Source organism: Pygoscelis adeliae, unplaced genomic scaffold, assembly GCF_000699105.1.
Source record: "Pygoscelis adeliae isolate BGI_AS28 unplaced genomic scaffold, ASM69910v1 Scaffold116, whole genome shotgun sequence".
In the NCBI taxonomy this organism is placed as follows: domain Eukaryota; kingdom Metazoa; phylum Chordata; class Aves; order Sphenisciformes; family Spheniscidae; genus Pygoscelis; species Pygoscelis adeliae.
The window spans coordinates 456,051-479,759 of NW_008825080.1; the positions used below are offsets into that span (position 1 = coordinate 456,051).

Below are 23,709 nucleotides of genomic sequence, written 5' to 3' on the forward strand. Positions count from 1 at the left end.
GGAGAATGGTTGTCATGTGGAGTATTTACCCTTGGCTTTCATTGGTTATCTTTTCTTGAAACAATGAGCACCACAATCACAATGCCAGGCTTAGAGATAGGTACCTCACTATAGCTTATGTATAAAAACCAGTGCGTGACCTTGATATTAATTAAACACATGGGCTTCCAACCCAAATCTTTAGTTATTAAGAATGTTGTTTATGTATTAAGAATGCTGCTAAAATCAAAGATCGTTTTGCATTGATAAGCAATATAAACAGAAGCCTTACATTAATTTGTAAGGCTGGCCTATTTTAAATTCCTTGTCTTGTTTTTGTAGAATACAAGACTTTTCAAATCCAGTAAAAGAATATAGTTTATTCTTTTTTGAGTTACAAACATCTTTTTAAAATAACATTTATGGATATTTCAGAAACAAAATATAGTCATGTAAGTTTAATGTTCCAAGTCTTGAATGCATGGTCCTTGGTTGTATTCTATTCATGTAAGCTTTTAGAAATGTTACCTAGAAAAGAGGTAGCCAGAAAGGTTGAAACTGGGATCTGTTGCCATGTGGGTTTGGGAGTCAGCGCAATGAAAGGCTCCAGGTGCTCCTGAGCATTTTGGTTCCAGCTCCCACTGGGCTTGAAGCTTGATTAAAACTCAAACTGAAGGACAGGCAGGGTGGGGCCTTTTGGTCCATGGACTACCTTCTAGCCCTAGCTTCACCTTCTGTGCTGGTGCCAAAGGTTTTAGTGGAGGCAGCATCTTTACAGTCCTTGGGATGCAGCAGGTCACCCATTCAGGAACAGAAAGCCTGGGTGGAAGAGGTCCTGTCAGGACACGGTATCTACACCAAGGGTGGTTCTGCGTGCTTCCTCTCCCAACACAACTAACTGCAGGCTGCATATTCACTTAAACTTTTTGTTACTGAGTCAAAAATTTTATGCAAAAAATGTAAAATATTCTAAAGTGTAATCAATAAACCCCATATATATGCAGGCAGCCCAAACTTTTTCATGGCCGTGAATTGACTCTAGCTGGATCTTCTCCATGTCTTTGGAGTTGAACTTGTAGTTTTTTTTCTAGTATAGATGCAAAGTCTTCCCAAAATTATATCAGTGCTCTGGTTGCCATCTGGGAACGTGGTTACTGCAAAAGTTTGTCTAAATTTTTCTATGTACCTTTGCTGACATCAGAAAAGTATCCTATTTTTTCCGCCAAAACCCCATGTATATTTATCCTAGGTTGACAGCAGTAATACATATGCATATATATGGCTTCAGCCCAGAAGGACCTAAACTACCACGCTCAATCTCTCATTTGTAACCTGTTCTTTGGAGGTGACCACTATTTAGAAAACTGTTCTTGTCTCATCAACGTATGCACATTTATTCTCATGTATTAGAGTTCTCCTTCTATCAGACTTCTTAGGTTTTTAGGTAAAAGTGCACATGTACTTTTGTCACTTTGGGAGATTTTTAATGTTATTTGAATATTGTGCTTTTGTTTGTGTTGTGGGTTCCCCCCCATGCTGAGAGTAAAATAAAAACATTAAAATCAATAGAAACAAACGAAATGAAAAAATTCCTGCCTAAGGAAATATTTTAGGATTTTTTTCAGACAATACTGCTCTGTTGCTGTGACATCAGTATTCAGCAGTGGAGAACTGTATGATTGGCTTAATGGACATTTTATAGCCTGTACATTTCCAGGGGGAATTTCCTAGACTATAGTCAAGGGCTGTGATATTCCAAAGGGATATATATGCTTCATTTTTCCAATCTAACAATGCCTAGTCTTAACACGGGAGAATCTTTCTTCCTGAGGAAGAATACAATACATGCATAGATTAGCCAAAAACCTCTGCTTCCTCCCCATTCTGAGCTGACAATATCATAATTAAAGTGTATGGTGTAAATGTTTCTTAGTAACAAGAGTTTTGCTGTGTTATGATTGATTTTCTTCAACTAGGAATGTATATGGCATTCAGGTTTTTTTAAATTCTTACTTAATACATTATCTTTAACATTTGCTATTAGTGACAAGGTGGCTTCATGTCTTGTTTGACTTGTTTTGAATAAAGTGCTAAATGTTATTTCTGAGAGGACAAATGATGAGAGTATGGACAGTCTAGCCAAGTTTCAAGTACTTAAGAGGCATCTGCTGGATGACTGAAACAGATGTAACTCGTAACAGAAACTTCTCTGATCGGCAATAAAATCTTTTGAATGCCATGTGAGAGGCAGAGTTTCATTATAAAGTAATTGTGCAAGGATGTATAAATATGTGGAAAGTTGACACGCTCTGAAGCAGCAACTACGTACGGGTGCACTTGGGCCCAAATTGAAGCTTTGAGAAACAGGTAAAATCAGGAAAAAGTAGGGGCTTTGGGATGTTTTGGGGTTTTTTTCTTAGAAAAAAAAGATTTTTTTCCCCAAAGGACAAGTTATTAAAAATCAGAGGATTAAGTAATATACAGATATACTGAAACGGTATAATCAACAAAAATACCTGAACATCTTGATCGCTGTTCACCTATTGTGGTGTTCTTTTATGTTCTCAAAGAGCATTATTGTTCTGCATCAGAAACTGCTGTCTGCATATGGTCTTCAACTTCATCTGTTTCAATGTGGATGATGGTCCTAAAGCTTTGTCATATATTTAGAAAATAAAAACCGTTCTCTAAACTGCTTAGTCCAGATGTTTTCAAAATAAATGTCAATTATTGCTGTGGCATCAGCAACATGTGAAAGAGTATGAAGAAATCACACTGCTACAGTTCTTCAAAGCCAAAGGCTTCTCCCGTTGAATTCACTTCTAGCAGGAGGGCCTTGCAGAAGCTGGAGGACTTGTTTTACTGTACACCCATGTTCAGCAGCAACACAGACTGTTCTGCAGGTTTCGTGCTGATGGCTGAGCTTTTATGTTCTGGTGACTAATGGGGTGATGGGAGGTGGAAAGACAAGGCTTTGCATCAGACTAATGGGGAGCACAGCATTAGAAAAGACTGCCATGCACCTTCCATTTGTTATGGACATCCATACAATAAATACTAATATTGTATGAATTTGAAGTTGGAAATTCTTAAAGAACATATACTCCATAAGTTCCACAAGATGATTCCCAGTATGCAATAACAAACCTTCTCCCTACCTACTCCCTGCAATTAAATTTATGATTTGGAGGAAAAAAAAAAAAGCCCTTCCTATTTGTTGTGTCAGGTAGCTGCAGAAAAAGCATAGTGCAAACAATCTCCTTTCAAAGCTGGGAAATTTTTAAGGAGGGTTCCTGAAGAGTACATACCAGGGCTAGATGGTCTTTTTCCAAACTGCAGAATGTGACCCAGTAGTATTACTCTGCAGCAAAACCAGCATCGCAAAGTTGGGCATCATCTAAAAGGGTTTACTGGGAAACAGCCAGACAGACGAGGACCTATTTATTTGGGATCTGGTGAACCAGCTGGATTAAATTAAGGGAGAGAGTATATTGAAGTGGTAATGGATATACTGATGACAGGCCTGGAAGTTAATGCGATTTTGTCAACTTCTGACATTTTATTGATTCCTATACATGATACTTAATTTAAAGCTGCAGTTTCTGTATACCATCTGGAGACAAGCCATTCTATGAGATCTTCAGTTTTTGCCTTAAATAATTCAGTTTCTCGCCTTTGTGAGTACAGAAGAAAAAGCATGCAAGTGTGACTTAAGTGTGTGTTAAAACTTAAAGAAGGGCTTTTAAAAATACTCTTAGGATTTTTGGACCAGTCACTTTACTGCTTGGCAAGCTTGACTTGTCTTTTTAACATTTGACATTGGTGACAAATATCAGACCTCACTACAGAGATTGATACTGGTTTCGTGCAGAAAGTATAGCCCTGTAGTGCATAGTACATGAAACTGTATTTGCAGTATGGTTCTAATTTTCAGAAATGTGTTGAGCACTTGCTAGCACACAGCTGTAGCTAAGATCAAAGCTGAGCCTTTGGCTTGCGACTAAAGTAGGATTCAGTCTTTGTAGCAGGAACTTCCTGAGCTCATGGCATGTCAAGATGGCAGGAAAATGCAGTGGCTAATGGTTAGAGTGTTATATTAAAGGTAATTTTTATTTGGCACACTGTGAGCAATACAATAATTGGTGACTTACAAAGACATTGCGAAGAAAAAAAACCACTTTCACTATGCAAAGCCTCTTTGAAGAAAGAGCTTTGATGATTCCAGTGGGATGGAAAGGAGGTGGTTAATGTTTAGTCTAGTGCTTTATCTGGTACAGAATAATAAATTACTGGTTTTCAACACAGAGGAATGTTTACAGGGATATATACTAAGGGATAGCTATTGCTTGATGTAATAAATAATCATAACTGGATGAACAAAGTGAAAGATTATTCTGAAAATGGCACAAATCATTTGACTGTTAAGAGAAAGATGACTGAGAAATCTAACAACAAAAGGAAAGGATGGCACAATGGGAGGCAAAATTCAGTAGTGACGGATGCTAATTTACGTTGGCAAGAGTTTGAATTGCTAATAAATATTGCTGAGTTCTATTTGTTGATAATATCAGGGCAGAGCTATAGTCAGTGAAAATGCATATAAGATAGCTAGACCTGTATTATGCAATTAACCTGTTGAACACAATGCCACAAGATATCGTTTAACCCTGGAGTCTAGAAGGAATCAAGAAAGGCTCAATGATGACTACCTAATCAATTACACATTTCATGGAATGTTAATATCCATTTCTATCCTATAGAGTGCCTAGAGTGAATTGCTAACTTAGAGGGAAAAGGAAGGTGTTTCCACAGATGGGTATTTTCTACTCCGGTGTTTCATACAGATACTGACAATTTTCTGGGACTGTGGAATGGTCAAGTCATTGGGCTGATCCAGTATAATAACTTTAAGGCAAAGATGACACAACCTACCTCTATTCATGTTGGTGTGTACGAAATCAGTAAGATATTTTGATTGTTTTGAGCAGTGCTGTCAAATATATTTGAGTAGATTAATGATGGGAGGTAAGATAAACTTGAAATATTACTAAATGAATTGCAAAAAATGCACAAATAGATTAATTTACAAATACGATAAGAAAACCCTAGTGGAGAAAGGGTCCTATGCAAACACATTTGTATTTTTTCCCCAAATTAAAATAAAAAAATTGAAAAGACGGTAATATTAATTATTTGTGTGTATACATATGTCTTACAGTTTCCAGTTACTAGTAGGACCCTGTGCCTTAGTAATTGACTCACTGCGGAGTATTTTAGGAGGTTAAGAATTATGTTGTCCAACCCATGAGTAAGTCAGTAGGGTAGAGCAATGTTACTTGTGATTTTTGCTTTCATAGTTATCTTAGTTTAGTATATATTCTTAATGTCATGTCCTTTCCCCAATTATAAATTGACTGCATTTTCTCATCCTAACTAAAATACATCTTGATTGCTAACTTTACGCTTTTTTGTTTTGTTTTGTTTTGTTTTCCAGTTTAAAAGAATGCTCAACCGGGAGCTAACCCACCTATCTGAAATGAGCAGGTCAGGCAATCAGGTCTCAGAATATATATCAAACACATTCTTAGGTAAGACTATGATGGGAGTTAACTTTTTTGCCTTTTGTTTTTTTATCTCTCTCTGGGCTGTGATAGAGCTTAAAAGCAAGTAGCTTTCCGTATTAATTTCTGTTTTCAGAAGCTGTACGTTTAGTATCTCATTGTTCAGTGTTTGAGCAGAGAGATCATGTTAGATCAGTTTCCTCACAGCTCATTTAGTTTGTGTCTGTGGTTTCCCTGTGTGTGTAATTACAGATAAATATTCATATACTTATTTTCATGTAACATTACAACTACTATATTGCTACAGTATTAAGAAATTAATATATAACTAATTAATTATATACTAAAAAAAATTCTTCCGCTCTGTTTCCCTTATGAAAGTTACCGCAAAGAGGTTTCAGTGTGCTGGAAGCACACAAGCACAGGTAACCTCATAAAATCTCGTAGCGCACAGTTCTGATGCTTTGGTGTTCCCTGCCTGCACATGAGCGGGTGGATGGGTATGACTAAATCAACATCTGAACAGACTGCTGCCAGGAGAATTTGTGCAGCTCAAGAGCTTGCATGGTGGGATGTGAGCATTAAAAAAAGCCCGACACAATCTTACGAAGAGTATGGTTCCTCCTCTATGGCGTTGCAGAACTAAGCATATATTTTTTTGCTAAAACTGGTGAAAATGAATAAAACTTTGTTCCATACTGTTGATTTTTAACATGAAGATAAAGATACCAATCTCCAACATGTTTTGAGCAAAACACCATTGGTTCATAAAGACTGTTTGTGTAAGGGGAGCACAGCTGAACACATCTAAATTAGGATAAGTGCCAGTCACACGTGTTAAGATACATCTTGTTTTATTTGTGTGGGATACCATAGCTGGTGCTTTTTGTGTTTTTTGAAAGAAGCGGGGTTTTTTAAGTACATTTTATCCTGCTTGTCACCGTATCCTAAATGGGTTACTTATTGTGTCTGTTCAGTTTACCTATGATTGCAGTAGCATGCCTGAGCGCTGCAGCACAGCAGGGTTTCAAACAGTAAGAAAGGGATGAGCCTCTGTCATGGAGAAGCAATATTGCACAGCCTCAGGAGCCCTGAAAGTCACAGTGTACAGTTGCCTGAGAAGATGACCCACTTAGGCTGAAAAGACAGATACACCAGTTTCTGCTTGCTTTTACTTGAAAACTTAAGGCTCATTTTGACAGGGTAAGGAAATGCATCTGTCAGCCTTTTACATGAGACCTCAGTCTTGAGCAGAAAGAGGGCTGCAAAGGCAATCACTTCTAAGTTACTGAGCCATGGGTATTGTTTTGTGGCTGCATGAAAACCTAGGATACTTAAAATTGTAGGTTCAAGAGGAATACAATGGGGAAAATACCTCATCTACAGAATTATTGCTTAAATAGAGTATTTTCAAAATATGCAGTCTAAGTATATAGGTTCTGAGCAACAATGTGAAAGAGGGAAAACATTCTCTCCATAGAAAATTTTAATGAATCTAGTTAGTTAATTTTTTTCATACATAATCTATCTCCTGAATATCTACAGACTTTCTCACATTTGAAAGTTAGGAACATGTCATGAGGAAACAGGTTTTTCTGTTCTTCTTATTCTTCAAAAAAAAAAAAAGGACTATTTTCCCAAGTAGGGCTATATGACATGTATGAAGTTACTCATAATGACAACAAATATACTCCTTGTGTAAGAATTAAGGCTCCTACATTGAGTATAATAGTATGCAAGGTTTTTATTTTTCAGTGTCATTAACCTGTTATCCTATGAATGTAAAATGTAAGAGAACCTGCCAATGAGCATAGCACAATCAGGGTCAAAAATGGCAAGCTGTCTTTTCTGGATGTTCAGATGGACGCAGGATCCTTTGCCTTGTGTGCTTGTAGTTACAAAAGCAGAGGCTGTGGAATTCCTCTGGAGATCTAAAGTTGTTCAGACAGACACTTCTTTTCACTTGAGTTAGTCTGACAGCTTGGCTTATGAACCTCCCTTTGATGGGTCTAAACTTTGTGCATATGACCAAAACCATAAACATCAAAGCATGAACACGAGTCACTGCTCCTCATCTGCTGTCGGTTTGCACCAGTCAAGAGCCACAGCGCTCCGCCTCCCCCGTTTTCTTGATTGTCTGTATGAGGAGAGTGGTGAAGTATGACGGGGGCAATTGGGGAACTTGGTGCTGCAGGCTAAAGCTTGGTGACATTTCCACAGTGTCTTTTTTGCTGTGATTTCTTTGCAATTTGAGGTGTCCAGTAAATGCGGCTGCTAAAGGGTAATTAAAAAAAAAGAAATGGAAACAAGAAAGAAAGTGAAGAAACAAACACAATAACAATCCAGGAATTAGAAATGGACTTGCTATCCTCTTCTGGTTTCAATGTCTTTATTGAAAATGACCATTGCAGGAAGGGAAGAATAGACATACGTTTAAAAGACCCCAATTTTTTTTTTTTTTTTTTTTTTTTTTAATTTTTTTTTTCTCTATTTCTTTTGCTCTAGAGTGTTTTTTAAATCATAGTTTTTGCTAGGCTCCTATTTTATAAACATCTGTTCTGGATTTTCCTGCTTTTGCTGGAATATTCCTTGAGGACTAGAAAAGGTGCAGGAACATTTCAGCAAAGAAGAGATAATTTGGAGGGAGTCATTAAAACTCTATGTTGAAATATAATATGAATAAAAAGAACAAAAATTAATGCAAATTCCTAGCAATTTTGGCAGGAGAGTCCTTTGTTGCACTACCTTAGATTTCTTTGGGGACCACAGAAATGCAATTGTTGTCTGCAATGCTCCACACCCCATACTGTTTCTACAGCGATCAGCTGGCAATGGCCTAAACATACTTTTACTCTCAGTTTAATCCTTCTCTAAAGTTTTGCTGGCACATACATTGATGAGGTATGTGAAGTGATGCTGCTGATACTGCTATGGAGACAAAAGCCCACAGCAAAATGTTGGGTTTTAGCAAAAGAGTCCTTTTGTTGGTATTACTTACTCTGGTTGGGAGGTGCAGAAATGCACTGCATTGCTGGTGTGAACTGCCTTTACATCCAAAGCGCTTGTAGATGTGGCTGGCAAAAGGCTTTCTGAGTTGTAGAGTCTTAACACAAACAGGACCAGTCCCCAAGTATTAGGTCCTTTGAGTCCTGAAAATGTTTTGTGAAGGTTTACATGAGATACTGTTTTGATTGTTTTTGAAATACAAATTCAGAGAGTGTTTTTCCTGGAAAAGAAGAAATTTTAAATTTTCTTCAAAATGAAAGTTTAGATTTCTGTTCAACTGTAATATTTTTATAATGAAAGGATTGACCCTCTCTACAGCGCTAGCAGTGCAGGAGAAGTGGAAATCCGACAGTCACAAGTCACATTTAAAGCCAGTTCAGAAATAATGAGGCAATTTGTGAAATAGAGATCTGCTTATACTGAGGTATAGGTCTGTTGTTATCTTTTCATGTTTTTACTGCTCTTGATATGAAGTATCTGTTTCAAAAATCTCCAAACATAAAAATAAAAAAAACTTTTTTTAAATTGAATTACAATATCCATAAGATGCAACTCAGCAGTGAAATGGACAAAAATACTTGTAATTCCTTTAAAAATTATTCTCCTTTTCTTCATTCTTTTGAAGACAAACAACATGAAGTTGAAATCCCTTCTCCGACACAGAAAGAGAAAGAGAAAAAGAAGAGGCCAATGTCCCAGATCAGTGGAGTCAAAAAACTGATGCACAGCTCCAGCCTAACTAATTCCAGTATTCCTAGATTTGGAGTTAAAACAGACCAAGAAGATGTTCTTGCCAAGGTAGAGAATATATAAATCCTTGCATTTAAACCAATGAATTAAAATAGAGGGTGGACTTGTCAATATTACTCCATCTGCTTATAAGCATTGATTTCAAGCTGTAGCACCGAGGGCTGGTCTCCCTTGAAATAGTATAAATTTGGTGAAGTGGAATAATAACAAGTAAAATCAGAATCAGGCCATAAGGGTTAATTTCTGTGTGAACAGGATTTCATCTGGAGATGGAATGTAAATTAGTATTTGTGTATGCATTAGTTAAGCTGCTTTTTCATAAATAATATCTAAGGAATGAAGAGCAAAGATACCATATACTGTCACAGGAATGAAAATATATAGCAGCCCTATGTCTTCTGAAAATGCACAACTGGTATATAGCATTAGAGCTATCCTTCCAGGTACTGCCTTCAGCTGTATCAGTTTATGTACATCATTTGTGGTTTTGTTTTTAGTGACATTTTCTGTGATTTTTGCACCAGCAGCTAACTAGTTGGCAATAATCTAAAACTGGCATAAAGTGATTATTTATTTAATTTTAGCGTTTTACATTTTGAAATATGCTTATACTTATGTTTTCAGGAATCTCCCCCTTTATTTGAAGAGTATTTCTGAGAACCAGGGAGACAGCAGCAGAACCGCAGCATCTCTGGAGGTTTCCTCCTTGCTGAACTCTGCTGTCACTGGGCAGTGAGATAGCAAAGTGTGTCAGTTCAGCTCATTCAAGATACTGTAGCATTTTTCCCTCTGGAGCAATCCGTTTAAGGAGGCACTCCTTCCTGTTTAGTGAATTAAAATCTGAAAAGTTGGTAGCTGCAAATTCAAATATTACAAGACTAGTAGCAGCAGCTTTCCCCCTTTCAGAGTTTAGCATATAATTTTCACAGTGGCAAGGTTTGAATCTTCATGAGTCTGCTGTTTGTAGCTGTTTCAATCAAAAATCACTGGAATTTGTGTGTTAGGTTTCAACATGTCTGTTGCTTGATTCTGCTCTAGGAACTAGAAGATGTGAACAAATGGGGCCTTCAGGTTTTCAGAGTAGCAGAGTTATCCGGAAACAGACCTTTGACAGTCATCATGCACACCATTTTTCAGGCAAGTAGCAGCAGCCATGCTGCTTTTTGCTTACCTTCGAGATTTTTCTATGCTTTGTAATCATAATTGTTTCTCTTTTCCTTTTCTAGGAACGGGACTTGTTAAAAACATTTAAGATTCCAGTAGACACTTTAATAACTTACTTGATGACCCTAGAAGACCATTACCATGCAGATGTGGCATATCACAATAACATACATGCTGCAGATGTTGTTCAGTCAACCCATGTCCTGCTATCAACCCCAGCATTAGAGGTAAACTGCGCTGAGGTGGGAAAAGAGGCAGGCATGAGAGAAAGGGACATACTAAGACTCTTCTAAACTAAATATTAAAGATCTTAGTTTCTGCAATATTTTTAAAAGAAATCTTAACATTTCTTCATGAATGGTGCTCTTTTAAAGGTAATGAGCATCAAAGCTTATTTACATGTAAATATTGTGCAGAAAATGTCACATCTTTTAAATCATGGTTTTATACTTGCAGATTTGTGCTGTCTTAACCTTTTTCATTGTAACACAATGCATAACTTGTTTCCACCATCTCATTATTAATACTACATCCTGTTCTGTCATTATTTCCCATGTGGGATTCTCACTAACCACAGTTAGTGGAATTGCTTAGGAAAGACAGTAATAAAATGGGATTCCCTCAATAGGGCCATTTGTTTTTTGGTTTTTTCCTTGTGCATATTCATTCTGGTCCTGAAAGGCTACTTTTGTGTTTGTTTCTCAGGCAGAGTGGAACATGTACTAAATTTTCATTGGACTATCTCATTTTTTTTTCATAAATATTTCAAAATTGTTTGGGAAAAACTAACATTTCATATGTTCTTTTCTGAAGAATTCTCTTGCCGAAAGTGCTTAAATCTCTGAAGTAGAAAGAAGTGGAAGAAAGATGGAGATTACTTTCCCTTTTTTAAGTACAATTCAGGTCTTAACATAACAAACATTGATATTTACCAGTGAATTGTTGGGAAACGGCAGATATAGCAAGCAGTTGAAATTTTAGTAGTTCAAAAGCATTTGCTCTCATTTTCAAGGAGGGCTGCATTTTGACTCTTTTTCGTAATGACCAATCTTTCATGTTACTGAATGCTTCTGCTTTACCCTCTTCTTAACAAGAGGGTTATAAGTGAAACTTAAGACTGTTGGCAGGTCTCGATCCTCAAATAGTCGGGAATTCTCTTTTGAAAGATATTCTTTATCTCAAGAAGGAAGATCAGATTATGTTCTTAAATCACCACTGGCTTCACCAAACAGCTGAACTGGTCGTCAGTAGCATTTCGGGTTTTTTTCCAGATCAACTGTTTTTCATGGCCTTGTTTTCAGCAGAGCTTTAGCCAGTAAAATAGCAATGTCTGCCCGGTGCCACTGCTGACCTACACGCTCTGAGCTGTTCTTGATCAATTATGAAAGCAATTATATAATGGGGCTGCTTGTGACAACAGGGGACTGGGCTCCGTGACATGCCAGGTCCATTGCAGTCCTCTCTTCCTATCTTCCTCATAAATCATACAGAAGAAAAATCAGTAAATGTTAAGTAAGAGGCCTTGTAATCTGTCACCATTTCCTTTAGCATCATTTAGGAGATGTGTGTCTTTCAAGTATAGGACAATATGTAGGAGTCAGACTGAGATTTTTAACTTCATTTTGTGCTATAGGTTAGAAACCTGGACTTGATGATCTAATCTGTACTTAATGATCTAATAAAAGTGGATTTATTTACAGACTGAAGCTGAAAAAACTTCAGTTGTTATGGAATTTAGTGATGCTGTCAGTGTGAACTAAGGATCGTTTTACTTTGGCCAAACTTGAAATATTTATGAAATTCTACATAATTGACGATTTTACAAAAGGTTGTGATAGCCTATGTGTAAAATCTCTTGAGATCCCTGATACATTTCAAATGTGTTTTCCTTGTTCAGATCTAGATTCAAAGTAGAGTCCTTTTTATTGAAAACACTTTTTCATTGATTAGTGATTGTCATTTCTGTTTCATGATTTTCTAGGCAGTGTTCACTGATTTGGAGATTCTTGCAGCAATTTTTGCCAGTGCAATACATGATGTAGATCATCCTGGGGTTTCAAACCAGTTTCTTATCAACACAAGTAAGTTTGATATTCGGTGGTTTTCTCAAAAATTTGCTGCAAGATCTGCACATAGCACCTGAAAAATACACAGTTCATTCCTTGTTTGCTTCTATCTGTACCTTTTCTCAGTAAATAGATAGGTGTTAATATTTTAAACTGGATATTGTTTTGCATTTCTTGTAACTTTAGAAATAATATACATAGTACCCTCTAACAAGAATTACTAAGACATGAACTATAATCCTGGCTGTATAACACTGTTTCAATGTGTTGGATGTGGTCTCTCCTGGAAATGAGTTGGTTACATTAAATAAATTTGTAGGAGAAAAATGAAGGAAGATTAAATAAAAATCAAAAAAAGGAAGACAATAGTTTATGGGTTAATACTGGAAGCATATGATATGACCAAGAATAGCCATACATTTTTAAGAAATTTAGAAAACAAGTTTCTTTTTAGCAAACAGACTGACTGGCCCATCTCTGTCTCTCCCTGGCTGCTGTACTTAGTTTCTGATCTCTGCATACTCACGCCTCTTGGACTGAATTTTCTCAGCCTGTCCCTGAAGGCTATGGCAAACCTCTTTTTTTGTGAGTCTCTTGCTGGCACTCCATGCATGGAGGAAAAAGCCCTAATGAAATGAGACCCTCATGTCATTTCCAAATTTGAAACCCCGTGTACTTGCTCTGCATTTCTCCATGCTGTTCTCTGCAGCATCGCATGAACCTCTCCCCCCTGTTTAATCTTCTACTAGAAGAAAAACATGTATTAGCTTCGTGGAACCTGATCATGACGCATTTACCGAATGGCTTGTTGCCCCAGTGTAACCTGCTTTGATTTCAGTGGCATATGTTACTATTATAAGTGGGTAGCACCTTGTAGGTCAGTGCAAGTTCTGTCATACAATGTTACTTCTTTTGCCATCTGACAATTTCTCCTTTTATGATAACTCAACCAGAAATACAAAAGTTGAAATAATGTTGTTGTGGTGTAACCTCAGTCAGCAACTGAGCACCACACAGCTGCTTACTCACTCCCGCCAGTCCCGGTGGGCTGGGGGAGAGAACTGGAAGAGTAGAAGTGAGAAAAACTTGTGGGTTGAGATAAAAACAGTTTAATAATTGAAATAAAAGAATTATAATAATAATAATGTAATAATAATATACAAAGCAAGTGATGCACAATGCAGTTACTCACCACCCGCCAACCGATGCCCAGCCAGTCCCTGAGCAGCGGCCCCCCCCTGGCCCGGCCAGCTTTCCCCAGTTGATGTACTGAGCATGACATCACATGGTATGGAATGTCCCTTTGGCCAGTTGGGGTCAGCTGTCCTGGCTGTGCCCCCTCCCAGCTTCTTGTGCACCTCCAGCCTTCTCAGTTGGTAGAGCATGGGAAGCTGAGAAGTCCTTGACTGGTGTAAGCACTGCTCAGCAACAACTGAAACATCGGTGTGTTATCAACATTGCTCTCGTCCCAAATCCAAAACACAGCACTGTACCAGCTACTAGGAAGGAAATTAACTCTATCCCAGCTGAAACCAGGACAAAAACTAATAATCCAAGCACAGAAGAAGAAAAAGGTACAGACATGGAAACATACCTAGGGTTGTGTATTTGACCCATCTGGTTGCATATTTATAGATACTGTCATTCCTGCACTTGGGTGAATCTGTTGCACTGGTGCTAAAATAATATGACTGCGAATCAGCAGTATAGTTTGAAGAAGGGAGCTCCTCTTCTGACTCATTGCTGCTGTATGTTCAAATAAGGCTTCTAGTTTAGCCTGCATCTAATTTTATTTGCCCTAATGGCCTGAGGGCTGCCCTGTAGTGAAATTCAATTTGATGATTCATCTGCAAGGAGGAGGATTGGGATTGACTCTAGATTGCTGGTGCTTTATAGGTAACCAGTACAGTTCAGCAGCGTAGTATAGGAAGAGGGTGAATCAAGCTTTGTGCACAAAACAGTGTGTAATACCTAAATTCTTAAGAGTGGGCATATATAAGTAAATTTTTTATTTGTTTAATCAGAAATTGAATATCAGGATATATTGGTGGCTCTGAGGTGCTACAGGGAAACCACCGAGTTGTTCAGGTTTAAGCAGGATGACTGGCTAGTTGAAGGGACCAATAGTGATACATAAAGCTTTCACTTTTAGGCAGATGGTTGAAATTCAGCTAAGTTAGGAGTGATTCTCATGCTGCTTATTTAGTGGCTTAGAGGAAATGTCTTGTTTTTCTCAATTCAGCTTTTGATAGAGAAGGCTTCCATGTCAATCAAGTAACATCACTAACTGGAACTGCTGTTGCCAAGCTGAAAGAGACAAAGGGATTTTATCCCTTTTGAGTTGTTCTGTGTACAAAGAAGAAACTGTAGGGACAGAGACAGAGATAAAGACCATCTAATTTAGGTCTCTCAAATCCTAGATTTTCCTAACCTCTAGAAGATCATTTGCTTCCACCTAGTTTTGTTTTCCAGTGAACCTTACAATGTATTAACATTTCACTAAGTATAAGAATACATTTTTTAAAAGCATAATAGACTTACAGTTAAAGTATGTACATATTTGCCATATTTCAGCTTATTCTTTATAATTACTTACATGTGATATTTCTGAATATTATTTCCCTATTTAAGGATTTAAAGTCTATTTACACAGTTGTCTAAAAGTCTGATCCCCCTTGAACGCTGTTGAAGAACAAATATGGATTGTATTAGCATCAGAGGAGATGCTTATTTGATCACTCTAACTCTGTCCTTCCAGACAAATACTCTTGAAGCTTATAATGTGTTACAAAGATTACCAAAGGGGAACTTCCTTCCATTTCCACCTCTGTTACAAGGTTCAGCACATTTTAGCTCTGTCTGTAGCTCCAGCCCTTCCAAAGTGTTTTGGCAATGTTGAGTGTTTTGCAGTTGGGGCTCATCAGAAGGCTATTTGAAAGGAAAATAGTGCCTGTTGTCTTTGTAGGAAAAATAACAAATAGGCAAGCTTTGTAAACGTTCTGTGAAAGATGAGAGATCATTTGACAAACTCGCTTTCTTTTTCCTTTTGCTATTATGGTTTTGCTGCCATCAGGATAAGGAAAGGTAGAGGAAGGGTTTCCTGATTGAAAAGATCGATGTATTCAAGACAGGAGAGGAAGACAGCAGGAGAATGGAAAGACTAATGAAATCTGAAGAGCAGAGATTTTATAGGCACCTCATTGAGCCAGAGAGCTTTTAAAACAAAGCTGCTGTAAAAGAAGATAAAGAGGACAAAGAGTAGAATAGACTGATGTATGGTTAGATTTAGGGTAGAACAGCTGTAATAAATAGAAGTTAATATCACACGTGACAGGTGTGATTGCGTAGGAAGTATTTGGTTTTTATGACAGATTAATTTCCAAGCTGTGTCTTAAAACATGTGTGAGCTGACTGTGTGGTATCCCTGGGTAGAATCTAAAGCTGTGCAGAAAATTGTCGTAACTGCTTTTATTTGTCAGAGCGGGCTGTTCAGCAGAAAAGCAGACAAATGCAGACCTTGTGTGTGTGCCTTAGCACAGGCGTTGCTAGGAAGGTGTATGTTATTCTCATACCCATACGGAGTGACCAAGTTAAGAATACTTCTGTTGGAGAAGGCAGCATTACGGCATCAGGCGTTGACCATGCTCAAGCACAAGGCAGTAGGCAAGGCCACTGCTTGCATTTTCAAGCCACATGACCTTCCAAGAAAAAGACCAGAAGCATAACCGTTACAATCCTACCAGCCTCCTCTCAAAATATCCATTTGTCATGGACTAATGACCCGCAGGGCTAGTTGGCTAGGCATCTGATTGCCTTAGCTAACTGCAGAAGGACATGGCTTGAAAACCAAGGTGCGTGCTCTCTGCCTGTGTATTCCCAGTCTGAGTGCTGGATAGCTGCAACTTGACTTAAACAATGGAATTGTAGTAGTTGTGATGGGAGGGAGGCATGAGAAGACAAAACATCACAGTGTGTTTTAGTTTAGGTGTGTTTATGCATATAGTATTCTCCATGTGACCTAATGCAGATATGAAAATGTATTCTGAAAAATACCTTCCTTGTATTTTTTCTAACTTGCCGCTCTAGGCACATGTACATGCTTCACTGCAAAGCATTTTCTTTATTTTCTTCAGCATACTTTGCCTTGATTTGTTAAGATGTTCAGTCATTAATTCTGTAACTTTTGATGTTGTGTGAACTACAGAAACTATGTTTCTAAAAGTTCATCTGTAAATGTTGTTATGAATGTAATGAATTCAGAAAATCTTAAAGGATTTGGTAGAAACACAGACTTTAGTAACGTTCTGCCCTGCGATTGTTATTTCAGATTCTGAACTCGCCTTGATGTACAATGACTCATCAGTACTGGAGAACCATCACTTAGCTGTGGGCTTCAAGCTACTGCAGGAAGAAAATTGTGACATTTTCCAGAATTTGACCAAAAAACAGAGGCAATCATTGAGGAAAATGGTCATTGACATTGTGAGTTCTGCTTGAGAGTCCCTTTTCCATAATGCTAGCAAATTGAATAAAGCACAGAAGCATTTTATGATAAATTACATGTAATTAGATCCATAATCAATGAAGTAAAAGTCTGAAGTTTTATCGTGTCTTATCCAAACATGAATAGTGGGTTCTTTTCAGTTTCAGTAACCATCTATACCTTTTTAGAAGGTAAACAATCCTGCTTCAAGCCATTTCACCATCACAGTTAGAAATTTGCTACTGAATTGATGATGAATTTAGGCTGATCATTCTGAACAATCATTTTGTCATATTCTTAAAATAACCAACATGAAACTTATTAGTTTGGACACTAATGACATACAGGACTCAGACTTTTATAGTGTATTCAGACACAGGAATTAGGGGTTCCCCCCAGAACTGTTTATGTGTTCAAAGATTTGTTTAAAAATCAGTAGAATAATTTATGTAATATTCATTTATTTGTTTCTTTCAAGGTACTTGCAACAGACATGTCTAAGCATATGAATCTATTGGCTGATTTAAAAACTATGGTTGAAACCAAAAAAGTGACCAGTTCTGGCGTGCTGCTTCTTGATAACTATTCAGACAGGATTCAGGTAAGAAAATTCATCTGCAAATGGTCACTTGTATTAACTTACATCCTTATTGACATTGGCCTGCCCATTCTCCAGCATGGGTTAGATCAGCTGTCCATTCTCACACCGTGACTCATTACCTTCCCTTTACTCCCTCTTATGTTTCATACCTGTGACATACTCTGTTACATACTGAGTGACTCTCTGAGAGAGTAACGAGGTGCTAGAGTACTTCTGGACTAAATGAGGCTTTGGCCTTCCCTTCAAATTATCAGCACCTGACTGGTCTTTCTCTCAAAGATTTTCTGTCCCTTATACAGGCAGAAGCAAGGTGATTCATGGCGATTACTGCAAGTGTGCAAAACACCCAAGCACATAAGTTTTTGCTGTTTAGAATAAATCTTGCGCTACATGTATTTTCAAGATCCTGTTTCACAGCCACCAAAAGTGTAAATGGAAAAGGAGCTGGTTTTCTCCAGTGTAATAACACTGCAGGTGTTCAATCTATTTTAGGTTCTTCAGAATATGGTGCACTGTGCAGATCTAAGCAATCCAACCAAGCCGCTCCATCTCTACCGCCAATGGACAGACAGAATAATGGAGGAATTTTTCCGTCAGGGAGATCGGGAAAGAGAGAGGGGAATGGAGATAAGTCCCATGTGTGATAAGCACAATGCATCTGTAGAAAAATCACAGGTAATTGATTTGAGTAGGCAGTTAAATAACACAGTATGACATTTTAACAGAAAAGGATGGTCCATAGCCATGTTTTGATTAATTTCTGAATGCACTATTTCCTTTTTTCCCTCCTAGTTAATTAATTCAGCTCCTGAGTGGTAAGTGAGGGGAGCTGAGATTTTTACTGTGAAAACATAGTGCATGGCAGTGTGTTTTCTGAAGGGATTCCATCATTGTCGTGAATGCAATGAAGCATACATGTCAAAAGAGAGTATTGTACAGCTGCTCATTAGGGTTTCCTTCAAAAGCAGAATTAAATATAAAGCAGCTGTTTGGCTCACTAGATACAGTGGAGTTGTTTGGAATAAACAGTTCATTTGAAAACAAATCTTTTCCAAGTCCTTATCCAATATCCTGAATCAGACTTTTGAAATGTAAAAGACCCTATTTACTACATAAAACAGCATAGTTTCCTTTCAGCCACCTTTAAGGGTAGTGCATCTAGTGTCTCTTACTAGCGTTACATTTCTCATACTTTGCGTGACTTACAGGCATAGTTGTTTATTTCTTTGTGAGTAGGAGCTCATCCTAATTTTGTATTATTTGAAACAGGTGGGTTTTATAGACTACATTGTTCATCCTCTGTGGGAGACATGGGCAGATCTTGTTCACCCAGATGCCCAGGATATCTTAGATACACTGGAGGACAATCGAGAATGGTACCAGAGCACAATCCCTCAAAGTCCCTCTCCTGCACCTGATGACCAGGAAGAGGGTAGGCAGGGCCAAACTGAAAAATTCCAGTTTGAACTAACACTGGAGGAAGATGGTGAGTCAGACACCGAAAAGGACAGTGGCAGTCAAGTAGAAGAAGACACCAGCTGCAGTGACTGCAAGACTCTTTGCACCCAGGATTCAGAATCAACTGAAATTCCTCTTGATGAACAAGTAGGGGAAGAAGTAGAAGAGGAGGAGAACCAGACAGAACCTTCTGTGGTAGAAGACCATTCTCCTGACACGTAACAATGAAGATGCAGTCTCTTTCTCTCTTGCCCTTTCCCTTTCTTTTCCTCTTCCTCTCTTTTTTTTTTTGTTTGTTTTGTTTTGTTTATTAGGTAATGGTTTCCAAAGTGTATGTCATATGCTACAACCATGGTCACAACTCGCTGTCATCTGCCAGGACGTTTGTTGATCAAAACTGATCTTGATGACTCAGTTTGGCACTCAGGAATATTGTAACAAGAATTTTCACCTCCATGGCATCAGAAAGCAGGGGGGAGAACATCCATAAACTACATTTTAATAAGCTCTCCATTTGGCAGATTTGATTAAATAAAGCAAATGTTTTCAGAGGAGTACCACCTGCCAACTGAATGCTGGTATGCTTTGATAGTTTTTGAATTCATTGTATTTCTCAAGCAGAACATTGGATAATGTTCATCATGAGAGGAAACAGACAGAAAATAAACTGAGGTTCCTACTGGAAAACAAATGCACATAAATGATGGGACACAACATGATTCTGTTACCAATAGGAAGATGAGCTGTGGAAATTGCATAATTTTCTAATTTCAAGTCTTCCTGATACGTGACTGAAAAAAGTGTGACCTAGTGGGTTGCGCTAACCTCTGCATTTTGTATAATATGTAAAAGAGAGATCTTTTGTAGAGCTTACTTTTATTATTAAATGTACCAAGGTATTATATTTAAAGACAAACACCTTCAGACTTCATCTGCCACTGGTTATTTTTTTTCCAAAGAGTAACTTGCAAGTTTTCAGTACAAATCTGTGCTACACTGGATAATACTTCTAGGTTTTTTTCCTTTTTTTTTTTTTTGCACCTTAGAATCTCATAGTAATATTGAGCTGTAAAAGTCTATTATTTTATATATTAGTGAGTTCCATGAATATCCTTTATGTTACATAAAACTCTTTCAGTATGATGGCTTTTTTGTTTGTTTGTTTTTCATCACAGTTTTCCCAAACGTATTAGAGGAACTTAACGTTTTGCTTTTGCCCTCATAGTGGCCTGATCCTGCCAATTCTGTCTTACTACAAGAAGTGGTCGCAGTGAAACCGACTGGGACCACTAAGATTAGGATTTGCAGGACTAGAGCCTGTAAGAAAGGTAGTGAATTGTCATCTTAATACAAAAGCAGCTCTTCTGCTATACTACTAAAATTTTTCCCTCTGAAACATGGTTTCCAGACCTTTTTTGGGTGGGAGCTATAGACTGCTAAATCAGAACAGGCCAATACAATGTATGGAATATTTGTTCTGGCAAAAAAAGCATTAGTGTAATATTTACAATTTTGACTCTCTTAATAACTTTTTATCTGTGTCAGCTATCTAGTTAAACCATTTGCTAATCTGAGATGTGTACAGCATAAATATAATGATTAGCATTATTTTTTCATGTCTTTGCTGCAAGAAGAGCCAGGTCAGTCTTTTCTTTTTATGTTTTTAAGTAAATGAGCAATGCATCATGAGAGTTGTAGTTTACTCCACATTATTTCAATCTCAGATCTTTTCATGCTTTATCCAGCTTGTGCTGAGGAAATCCTGCTTTTCAGTTTGATTGGTACTGAAAGTTTCTGTAAATTGGAAAGTTAAAGGGAGGTAGGAGTTTGTATTTGTCATTTTCCAGTCCTGTTGTCTGGTCACATGAAAGGTGAAGGAATTTTTTTTTTCCTCCGCTTTACTAGTAGTTTTGAGCGTGGAAGATGGGAAATAGTTGCCTAGGGAAGCTAGCAGACTCCCACTCTGTAAAATTCTGGTAAAATGACAATACCAAGATGATTTCTTAACAAAAGAGGATACCAACAGCCATTATTTCCCCTTTGGATTCATTTTGTAGTAAATTTGAGATATGAATACAGGGGGTTTTTTAAGTGTCTGAGATCTAGAATAAAAAGCTGTTTAAAAACGATTGGCTAATAATCCAGCTTTTAAATGCATTTTGCATTCTTCTATATCCAGGTCATAGTTTTGTTTACCCTTAGCCCTCACAGGGCCTTAGCGCAGAAGATGCTGAAGGAGGAAAGAGAATGATGAGAACTCATGGGTTTTTTTCAGTTTTTGACTATTTTTTTTTTTTGTTCATCATTTCTTCCTGAACCTGATCCATCTAAAAATCCTTTCAGTCCCCAAGAGTGCCTGGAACCTTAATAATGGAAAAGCAATATAAATTCCGAAATAATCAATAGGGACCTGAAAAGGTTTTGTATCTGCACTAACTGAAAGTAAATGAAAAGAATAATACCATATTGTGAGATATACATCCATATATGTGGACAATCAAATAACAGAAAATTTTATCATTTCTTAGAGCTGGGGATATAATGCACTGTACAATCTTTTTTTTTCCTCTTTTGCCAAAGTGTGTTTTAGCATTGCACACTGCTTTAAAACAATACAATTTGCAAGTGGCTTTATGTGTTCTGAATATTTTTGCCATAAGAAAATGCAGTGAGTGGGTATTGAGGGGGGGGGGGGGGGAGAAAATTCACCTTGCTTATAACAGTACACTTTAGCTTGCAAGTTACTGTACTCAATAATGCTGTATTTGAATTCTTAAACTGTTTTGTGTCATTATTAAAAAATGATAATGAAAGAATATAGATAGAACAAATAGCATTCAGAAGTTTAAAAACTTGAATGAAATGGATTTTACAGAAAGCTTTGACAGTTCTTTTCAAATGCATTATTTATTTTATGTGCCATACATTTTTCTCACCAAATGACCTTACCTGTAATACAGTCTTGTTTGTCTCTGTTTACAACCATGTATTTATTGTGATGTACATACTGTAATGTTAATTGTAAATTATCAGTTCTTATTATAACATCATCCTTGTGAGGGTGGTGTTGCTATATTTGGAAACTCTTGGTGAGAGAATGATTATTGTGTATACATACTCCTTGTACATTTTTTCTCCTGTAATATATTCTATGTCACCTTAGAGCTTGTTTATGGAAGATTCAAGAAAAGTATAAAATACATAAAGAGATATCAATAAAAAAAGCTGCAGGTCTTTGGTCCCAGGGCTGTGCCTTAACTTTAAACAATATTTTCTTCTGTTTTGCTGCATTTGAAAGTAAGGTAGCTGTGGGGCTAGGGCTGGGCATTTCTATCATATTTTTAGTTGCTAACTGATGGGGTTACTCGTACGAGCTAATATGCATGATACTACAATGAGCTTTCATTCATGACCCTACTGGAAGTTCAAGCTTTTCCAGACTTCTGGCAATATAATTGTATTGTCTCTTGATTATCTTTTTACAGGCTATCATCAGGGATTATTGCAGCCATTTTTTGCTTCTAAAAAAATGATGCTGTATTTCAGTACTGAATTGCACTGAAAGAGCTTTGGAAAGCATCTCTAATAAGCATTTGATGCATATTGGGAAATGCATCCCATCCATTGGGAAATGGAATAATTGGAGTTAAAAGGGTATCACTCATACACTTTTACAATCACCTGTAATATCCCTTCTTTATTTAGTAGCACAAATTATCACTGTATAAGCAGAATCCATGAACTAGGACAAAAGACACTTTTAATCTTGAAAATGCTTTCCAACACCAATATTAGTGTTATAAGCAGCCAAAGTTTTATTTTATACAGATGTATCTAAGGCTTTGTACAGGTGTGTATAGCATAATGCACTAGATCTACAAGGGCGTGGTAAACCTTTAGATCTTTTAATAACACTAGTATTAGGTTTGCAGGTTGGACTGAGCATCTCTTGCTGTTTGACTTGTCACGTTGCTCCAGAATACTCAGAGCTGATATCAATGAATTTGCCAGAGCGAGGTAAATGCCTCTCCTCCATTCCAGTGATGCCCAGCCCTTGTAGCATGCAACTTCTTTGTGAAAGGAGAGATTCTTTTTCAAGGAAAAACAGAGCCTCCTTTTTGACACAAACTGTAGATTTTAGCAGCCCTGGCCCAAAGTAAATTGATTGCTTTTGTTTTAAATGGTATAAAAGGGACACTATAACAACAGAAATCCTGAACAATTTTTTGTTACTGTTTTAATTTGATTTTTCCTTTGGGTATGTCTTGAGAGTAGCAACTTGTGTGAACATTGCACATGACTATTCTTTCACTGGTTTCTTAGCCTCTCTTACAGCCTATGGGATAGTACTGTACATCAATACCTTCATATGAAATTTTATATGCAATGGAAATAAAAGCATGGGTTGATTCTGCCTAGTTACTGTATTTGATTTTCTTTTGCAAGTTAAATTTTTTTTTACATACATCCCATAGTTGTGACATCTTAAGAGAAAGCGTATTTCCAGAACAATTTGATTACCATATTTTTGTCATCATACTGTTTTCCATAGATAATACAAAATAAATGTGGGGGGAAAATCAGAAAAGTCAATCAAATGTGGTATTTCATAAAGAAGTCTAATCCACAAAGGTGCCATAC

The 23,709-nt window shown here is 37.3% G+C and overlaps 1 protein-coding gene across 1 annotated transcript in view; it reads left to right on the forward strand.

The window, feature by feature from the left end:
- Positions 1-23,485, forward strand: part of PDE4D (phosphodiesterase 4D, cAMP-specific) — a 107,121-nt gene extending 83,636 nt beyond the window's left edge. The window contains exons 2-10 of the mRNA XM_009326945.1: positions 5,474-5,567; positions 9,172-9,344; positions 10,335-10,433; positions 10,523-10,687; positions 12,442-12,541; positions 16,854-17,008; positions 17,488-17,610; positions 18,103-18,285; positions 18,880-23,485. Coding sequence (XP_009325220.1) covers positions 5,474-5,567; positions 9,172-9,344; positions 10,335-10,433; positions 10,523-10,687; positions 12,442-12,541; positions 16,854-17,008; positions 17,488-17,610; positions 18,103-18,285; positions 18,880-19,290 — 1,503 coding nt within the window. The 3' untranslated portion in view covers positions 19,291-23,485. The remainder of the gene's footprint in view (positions 1-5,473; positions 5,568-9,171; positions 9,345-10,334; positions 10,434-10,522; positions 10,688-12,441; positions 12,542-16,853; positions 17,009-17,487; positions 17,611-18,102; positions 18,286-18,879) is intronic.
- Positions 23,486-23,709: the final 224 nt, after the last annotated feature.